Source organism: Quercus suber, unplaced genomic scaffold, assembly GCF_002906115.3.
Source record: "Quercus suber isolate HL8 unplaced genomic scaffold, Cork oak 2.0 scaffold_7, whole genome shotgun sequence".
NCBI lineage: Eukaryota > Viridiplantae > Streptophyta > Magnoliopsida > Fagales > Fagaceae > Quercus > Quercus suber.
Genome location: NW_027069473.1, coordinates 254,084 through 262,678, shown reverse-complemented (window position 1 = coordinate 262,678; position 8,595 = coordinate 254,084). Strand labels below are relative to the sequence as shown.

The 8,595-nt window shown below is 39.3% G+C and overlaps 1 protein-coding gene across 1 annotated transcript; it reads left to right on the top strand.

Annotated features, from left to right (window-relative positions):
- Window positions 1-485: 485 nt before the first annotated feature.
- On the top strand, window positions 486-5,388 carry LOC112015586 (F-box protein SKIP14). The gene is made up of 2 exons (XM_024048000.2): window positions 486-2,257; window positions 3,714-5,388. The coding sequence occupies exons 1-2, from the start codon at window positions 1,322-1,324 to the stop codon at window positions 4,266-4,268; spliced, it is 1,491 nt and encodes a 496-aa protein (XP_023903768.1). The 5' UTR covers window positions 486-1,321; the 3' UTR covers window positions 4,269-5,388.
- Window positions 5,389-8,595: the final 3,207 nt, after the last annotated feature.

Below are 8,595 nucleotides of genomic sequence, written 5' to 3'. Positions count from 1 at the left end.
CAATTGCAAAAACCATCATCAACGGTGTAGAATTTAGTTGCCTTGAACTTGTCAAAATAATAATAAGTGTCATAAAGTAGACACGTGTCATCATTTTATCAAGTGCAATTGGATACTAGACTTAAACCAAATCCCTTTTAAAAGTACTTAAATAATACTCTTTATTCTAAAACCATCCAATCTCAGCCATCCACTCCACAATCCAACACTCCACAAAATACAAACACACACAATCAACGATGTAGAAACAAAGAGAGTAAAAAAAAAAAAGTTGAAAAACCAAAATAGAGGAGGGAATCCGAATTCCAATTCCAATGTCCAATTCCCACTTTTTTTTCCTCCTTCCCCTCCCGCCACATCTAGTTTTGCGTAGAAAGAGAAAAAAAAAGGAAGAAAGAGTAAACCCAAAACATTTCCACCCGACACGTGTCCGTCTCCCCCTCCCCACCCATCTCTCCTAAATTGGACAATTCACCGTTACCCTTCACTTCTCTCTCTCTCTCTCCCTAAAAAAAAAAAAATTTCTTTTATTATATTTCTCTCTCTCTCCCCTTTCTCTCCTTGACAGCACGATCGACAGCGCTCGGATCGAATTCCGACCAGAGAAACAAAACCCTAAAATCTCTCCATCTCTCTCTCCAATTTCAATTCCTCCCAAACCCAAAAAAAAAAAAAAAAAACCACAAAAGCTTTTTGCTTTTTCTGCAAGAATTCGATACCAAAGCAAAACGCACACTTCGTTCTTCGCCGTCGATTGCGTTCGTCCCCAAAAAAACACTAGGGGTTTTTCACGCCGTCGTAATAATCACCTCGATTATTTTCCATTTCGTTTCGTCGCTGATTCAGGTTCTGTGTTTTTTTTTTTCTTTTTTCTCAAAATTCCTATCCATTTTCTTTGATCCCTGTTTTGCAAACCCTAGTTTTTTTTTATTAGCTTAGCTTAGAATCCCCAAAAAATAAAAAAATAAAAAAAAGAGAGACAAAATTTGATTGATTCTTTTATCTTTGTGGATATATACGATTAACGGCGTCGTTTTTTTTATTATTCCATTTTTAGCTGATTTGTAGGTTCCTTACAAGAAACTCTGTGAAATTTTTGGTGCGTTGTTTTAGTTTGTCATCTAAAATCGAGGGTTTCGTTGTTAGATTAGAATTAGATCTTCCACTTCACAAAGCTTTGATTTTGATTTTGAATTTTTTTTTTTTTGTTTCTCTGAAAAGAAAAAAGAAAAGAAAAGGAAATCTAGGGTTTGCTTTTGCTTTGTTGGATTTGTAGAGAGAGAGAGAGAGAGATTGGGTTTAGGTTGTGTGTGTATATACAATGGCCTTGAACTTTTCACATCGACCAATCTTTCCGGCGCATCTGGCTGAGGACAATTTGGTTGCGCCAATGAGGATTGCTAATGGGTATCTTGTTGAGGGAGTTTCGGAGAGGAATGGAGATGGGTTTGGGAGGTCGTGGATTTCTAGCCGGGATGTTGAGGATCGATTTGATTATGGAAGGGATAGGTGTGATAGGAGTGGGTCGCAGGAGTCTGTTTCGAATGATGTTCTTGATCTGTTGCCTTCGGATCCGTTTGGTATGGACATAAGTACCACTTTTACGGCCATCACGGGTTGGCTGGAGGATTTTCAAGCTGATTATGGTGGGTATGGTGGGAATGAGGTTGGGACAAGTGATGGGAGTTATCAGTTATTCGCGGGGTTGAATTTTATTTGGAATAATGCTTTGAAGTACCAGAGTTTTTCAGGGAATATGGGGGTTGATTATAGGTTTGATGTAGCGGGTGGAATTGGGGGGTGTTTTGGGAAGATGGAAGTTGGTGATACATCTTGCCGTGGCGGTTTTGGATCAGATTGTAACTTGGATGGTATTCTGGGTCTGGGCAATGAAACTCCGGGAGTTTCTGGCCAACAAAGTGAAGCTTGTCCTAAAGGTAATGGGATTTGTTCTGTTGGAGATAGCGGAGCTCCTCATGGGGCTTTGAACTTTGCCCTTGGTTATCTGGGTTTGCGGGATCTTCTTGTTGTTGAAACTGTTTGCAGATCTCTTCGTTCTATGGTTCGAGGCGACCCTCTTTTGTGGAGGAGTGTACACATTGATCAACCTTTGAATGAGAAGATTACTGATGAAGTTCTTTTGCAATTGACTAATAGGGCTCAAGGTAGTCTTCAATGCCTGAGCCTGGTGGAGTGCCCAAGGATCACTGATGATGGTTTGAAACGTGTGCTTGATAGTAACCGTAGGCTAACCAAGGTCAGTGTGACTTTATTTTATAAATGTCAGCTGTCAGATTGATTCCTGAATTTTTTCTTTGTTAAATGTGTTTATGCATGCATTTTTGGAAGTATATATCCTTACTATTAAAATTCTCTAAAAGGATTGTCCCTTTTTTAGATCATTTAAATTTAAATACCATGACCATGTGCTAAAAATTTTACTGCTATAACAAAGATAAAGACTCGCCAAGAGCCTTGTAGCTCAATTGGCACCTCTTGGTGTTTCCAACGGAGATGTTCAAAGGTTCAAATCCCCCGTCCCCCATTGTTGTAACTATGAATTATTATTAAAAAAAATAGATAAAGATAATTTGAATTGTCATTCACAGCTTGGATCCTTGCTTGATGTTCTGCCTTCTCTTTAAAGTTGTTCTTTTCTGCTTCTGGAGGTGCTCTTGACCTCACTTTTCAAAAGGTTCTTGGTATAAAAAGCAAATTTGTACTTATAGGATTGGAAGGTGCTTTTAGAATGTCTTGAAAGTTGATTCAACATCTTACCTGCAGGTTTATATTTTACCAGTTGCTTTTAAAATGGATTATTCCATACAAAAGTGTCCGTATGTTTATCTACATGCATCTACAAGTACATCTGGAGATGCGAATCTACTTTTGACTTGGTAGTTTTAATTCTGTGAAATTGGGTTAGAAATCAAGCGTGATTTGAACCAACTTTAGCCAAATCCAAGCTGAAACCGGGTTGATGTCAGGATTGTGAGGTCTAAAGTTGACCTATTGCATCTCATTCTGTTTATTTAGTCACAATGACCAAATTGTAAGGTCTAATTCCAATCACCAATTGATAACTTTATAATGGATTGTGTCCTTATGAGAACATAGAATATACCTATGATAAGCTTGAGTTTTATTTATTAAAAAAAGGAAAAAAAGGAGGGGGAGGGGAAGTGTAATAGCTTGATGATGTGAGGTTGGGTCAGTTTGGGTGGATTATTGGTGGCACCAAACTGAGTTGCAGATTCCTACCTTTCTTGCTATGTTGACACTTTCTGGGGGATATATAATTGAAATTTTATTAAAATATAAAATAATCAATATTCAAGATGCTTATAAGATATCATCTTTAAAAATTACAACTGAAAACTTGAAAGAGAAAAGATCACAATGTGTGCTGCCCAAAGTGTGCATCCATTCATATAATAAATGTAAGAAAATGGTTTTGAGTAACCTGGGTTTACACACATTCACACATGTTATTGATCCTTTTATGCTCTGGCCGCCGTAGCCACTCTAGACTATTCATTGGAATTTGTTGAAACAACAGGTTTTTTAAATACTTGACGTGGGGATGCCCTTTCTCCTTTCTCAACTTGTTACTGTATCAATTTCTATATCCAATAGTCTGTTTGAGCTCCATATAGTATGTCATGTCGCATGTTGAATTGACAAACTGCTAAAATTTATCTTCCTTTGTGCAGTTGAGTGTGCCTGGGTGTACAAGACTCAGCATTGAGGGCATTGTGAGTTGCCTAAAGGCTTTCAAGTCTGTGGGCACTCTAGGAGTGAAGCATTTACGAATTGGTGGACTTTATGGTGTAACACAGAAGCATTTTGAAGATTTGAAGTTTTTGTTGGGCCTGAATGATAATATGCAGCAGAATGCCCGCAAGCCACATTTCTATCACAGAGGAAATTTTTATCTGTCCTGTGATGATGATCGTTCGATTGATATTGAAATGTGCCCAAGATGTCAGAACCTGAGGCTTGTTTATGATTGCCCGGCTCAGGGTTGTCAAGGGAAAGAACATGCAACTCAGGTATGCAGGGCATGCACGCTTTGCATACCACGGTGTGTGCAGTGTGGTCGGTGCATTAATGACAGTGAATATGAGGAAACATTTTGTTTGGAGTTGCTTTGCTCAGATTGTTTGAACCAGCTACCAAAGTGTCAGGAGAGGCATGATAGAAAGTTTGGCCCCTCTAAGCCTGCTCTTCTACATGAACAGAGTCATAGCTTTTCTCTTCATGGCTAGAGACAGATATCTGTGTATGTCTGCTGGTTTCACATTGTGGATGAGATATAGCAAGAGTGGTCATCTGGATTGCTACCATGAATATATGTAAGGCAGCTTAGAAGAGTATGTTTCCATTTCTTTCTCAGTTGACTGTCGGGTTCTGCCTGTGGGTGGACTTCAACGTTGGCTGGATGCATTTGGTATATTCTGAGTATGGAGTTAATGTCTGTATTGATATGGAGGGAAAGGGCGAAAAAAGTGAAAGGAAAGAAATGAATAGAAAATGTATAGAATATTATGAAGAAATTCTCTGCACGAATTACAAGATGATCTTATTGTTGTAGGTGGTTCTCGTGAATAAATCTGACTAGTGCATTGATTTGTACTTGGATATTCAGAAGTGTCAGTGAGTAGGTGCAGAAGTGGGATTTGATATTTCAGCGCCGTCTTGCAGGGAGTACGAGATGATGTAGAGAACAAAGTAAAAAGAAAGATGACTCGTCTGTTATATGATATTGGTAGTCATTCTTCAATAACTTGTATGCTGCATCGGGGAAAGAAGCAGTGATATTTAACTAATAGCAGTGAAATGGGATGACCTTTTGGTCTCTCAGTCACCCAAGGATGTTTAATGGTTATTCTTCCTGCCATGCTTATGTATGTGATACAGACCGATGTTGGAGCTGTATTTTCTGTGACAAACGGCTGTGAATAATGGAGCCTCTTTTTTGCAGGAGGATATTTCTTGTTTGAGCTGGGAAGTCTTAACAAACTGTGTGCTTTGGGCTCTAATGTATCTCCATTCTCATTTATTATTATTTTCTGGCTCCTAGTCCTGGGTTCCTTCCTCGATTGTAGAAGTAACAGTTAATTTTTACCTTCCACGGTGATTGTTATTTTTCATTACAGATGGCCATTGTACTTTATGTTTCTTCCTATTGGATGAAGATTTTTGTCGGGCTCAGTTATAGTTGTCAAACTGTGTAAGTTTAGATTCTCATGCCAAAAGTGCTCTTGTTTCTTTCTCTTGAAAGATGTCAGTTTTTGGCATGTAGCTAGAAGAAGTATTGAACACTAGTCATTTATTAAATTGAATGTTTAACAATTCTACTTAAGCAATAAGCATCTATTATTGACAGATCTCTCTTACATTTTAAATTCTGATTCTTTAGGCTGCTCTAGTTGAAAATTCCATGCTTATGACTTCTTTACCTCTATTTTTAATTTTAATTTTAATTTTTTTTTTAAATTTTATCTGAGATAGAATTTTGCTCTTAACCTATTCCACAAGCATTCATCCTAAGGGTGCGTGATGGTTTACTTCTTCAGAGCAACTAGTATTGCACATGGTTTACTTCTTTAGAGCAACAACTATTGCACATTGTCATTTAGTGATTTTCCGTCGGCCTTTTGGCCTTCACCTTCACTATAAACCTTTTCCTCATCCCTTGGTAGGAAAAATAAGCATTTTCTCCTAATTTACAAACTATACAGTACAATGTCTTTGTTTTGAAATTATTTAGCAAAATGCCTCTGTTTTTTAGACTTAATTTTGACAAAATTGAGTTACAAATGAAATTTGATATTACTAATGTTGAGTTTTATGCAATTATACCACTTCAATTTTTTTGAAAATTTAAGTGAAATTAGACATTCTATTTAAAAATATACATATAACTCGATTTTGAGAGTATCGAGTTTTACACAATTAGATTTTGTCCAAATTGATTTTCAAAAATAGTGGTATTTTGCTAAATAATTTCAAAATAAAAGCATTTTATTGCATAGTTTGTAAATTAGGGACAAATATTCATTTTCTCCCTCTCTTCTCTTGGCACTGTTATGGAAATGGAAATAACGAGTACGTGAAAGTTTCTCTAGCCAGGGTAGGTGGTTCTCTTCCTCCCTTGCCAGTAGAATTGCCGTACCTTCTTGTAAGGTTTTCCTCCTCCCCTCTCGTGACAGAGTCATGTGTAGGGCTTGTGGTTTTCTCCTCTTTTGGGGTTTTGGGAAACAGTGTCTCTTCTCTATCTTCTTTTTTTCTCTCTTTTGATCGGATCCAGTTTTCCTTTTCTCTTTCTCCTTCTCTCTTCTTCTTGTTTCTTTTTATTTGTGTTCTCATGGAAGATCTCACAAGGCATTGGAACTGTTTATCCCTATCCGAAAGGGAAGGGGATGATTTATGCTTCAAGAAAGACAGGTGTTCAAAAGAATATATCATAGCAGCCCAGTTTCTCACTAAGAGGGCTCTGAACATGGAGGCAATAGCAAAGACTTTCAAGCCGCTTTGGAGGGCAGACAATGGTTTTACAGTGACCAAGGAAGGGTCTCATAAGGTCCTTTTTATTTTTGATAATAAGGAGGATGTTGATCGGATTCTCTCAGGCGAACCATGGAGTTTTGACAAAAACTTGGTGATTCTGGAGAGGTACGAAAGACAAACTCCCCTGGATCTTTTAAAATTTGATAAGGTAACCTTTTGGGTTCAAGTCCACAATATCCCAATTGGTTATAGAAGTAAGTCAGTCGCTGAAGACATTTGTGAGGTGATTGGTTGGGTGGATAGATCAACGAAGAACTCAGATAGTGAGGGCGGCAATTATGTACGAGTAAGGGTCACGATGGATGTCTACCAACCACTTTGCCGTGGGAGAGTAGTAACTTTTGAGGAAGGCGGAAAAACATGGGTGAGTTTTAGGTATGAACGCTTACCAAATATTTGTTATTGGTGTGGTTGTTTTGATCATGGTGACAAGGACTGTGATATTTGGATCCAGAGCAAGGGCACTCTCAAAACTGAAGATCAGCAATATGGTTCTTGGATTAGAGCCACTCAGTCGGGTCCGTCAAGGAGAAGTGTTGTCCGAGTTACTGGGTTCTATGAGGACAGGGTGGAAAATATGTCTTTCCGGCGGCGGAAGGAGTCAAAATCCGATCCGGTGGTAGAGACGGCATCAAAGGCACAACCAGTGAACCAGCCCAGTATGGAAACGTCAAAACTGAATGCAGATTTTGCGGGATTTCAGATTCCAAAACCACAAAATTCCGCTCCCGTGAATGGTAATAATTGCTCTGGCCCCCAGGATCACGGAAATAATGAAGAATCTTTTTCTCAGAAATTAAGGGAGATAGACAAGGAACTGGGCATTTATGAGGATGCACCCACCTCTGGTCCAGCCGAAAATTATGTTACTCAAAAGGAAAACTTACGAACTTTTGACTTGGAGAATTTAAGGTCTGAGATAGCTCCCATTCAAAACACGTCATTGACCCCACCAAGTATAAAGCAACCAATCAAACCCCATGCATCCATTCTCCATGACGTGACAAATTCTCCTAAGGCTCCCATGCACGTAGAAAACTCTTCCCAGCCAAAATGGAAACGTTTTGTACGTGAACATGTGAACACACCACATTCCCATGATGACTTTATTGGTCCGAAGCGCTCCATTGATATGGTCGTTGAACCCAGTGAGTTTCCATGCAAGAAAATTTTGTTTTCCCACGAGGACAAAGAAAATTCCCAGATAATGGCGGAGGCTGTTTTTCAGCCCCGCCAAGCGCAATGAGTTGCATCGTTTGGAACTGCAGGGGGCTTGGGAACCAACTAGCAGTTCAAGAGCTTGCGGATTTGGTGCAGGCAAAAGCTCCCGCTGTCGTGTTCTTAGCCGAAACACTGGCAGACGAAGCAAGGCTAGATTACGTGAAAGATCGGATTCGTTTTGACAAGAAGTTTTTTGTTCAGAGAATAAATAGAGGTGGAGGCTTGGTGGCTTACTGGAAAAATGACATTTTAGTTGATATTGTGTCATCTTCCTTGAACCACATCGATATGATCATCAATGCAAACACAGAGGCAGCTTGGCGGTTTACCGGCTTCTATGGTGAGCCTGAGACACACAAAAGGCATGAGTCTTGGAATCTTCTCCGTAGCTTACACCAACAAAACTCGTTACCTTGGTTGTGCGCCGGGGACTTCAACGAGATTGTCAAGCAGTCGGAGAAGGTTGGAGGGCGGTTACGACCACTTGGGCAGATGCAGTTGTTTCGTGAGGTGTTGGATGAGTGCGGGTTAATGGATATTGGCTTCAAGGGTTCTCCTTATACTTGGAGTAAACATTACAGCAATGGGTTTTCAATATGGGAGAGATTAGATAGAGCTGTGGTCTCCTATGAGTGGTTTGCTAAATATCCTGGTACAAGGGTTCATCATGTGGATAGTACAACTTCCGATCACAAGTTCTTGTGGATAGAACAGTCGGAACTGGATTGTTTACCGAGGAAAAAATTGTTCAGGTTCGAAGAAATGTGGATAGGCGACAAGGGTTGTGGAGAAACTGTGGAG

Bases quoted from the DNA above. Each gene is read 5' to 3' on its own strand.
- LOC112015586 (XM_024048000.2), top strand. From the start codon at position 1,322: ATGGCCTTGAACTTTTCACATCGACCAATCTTTCCGGCGCATCTGGCT. The intron at 2,258-3,713 runs GTCAGTGTGACT...TCCTTTGTGCAG, and splicing joins GTAACCGTAGGCTAACCAAG to TTGAGTGTGCCTGGGTGTAC.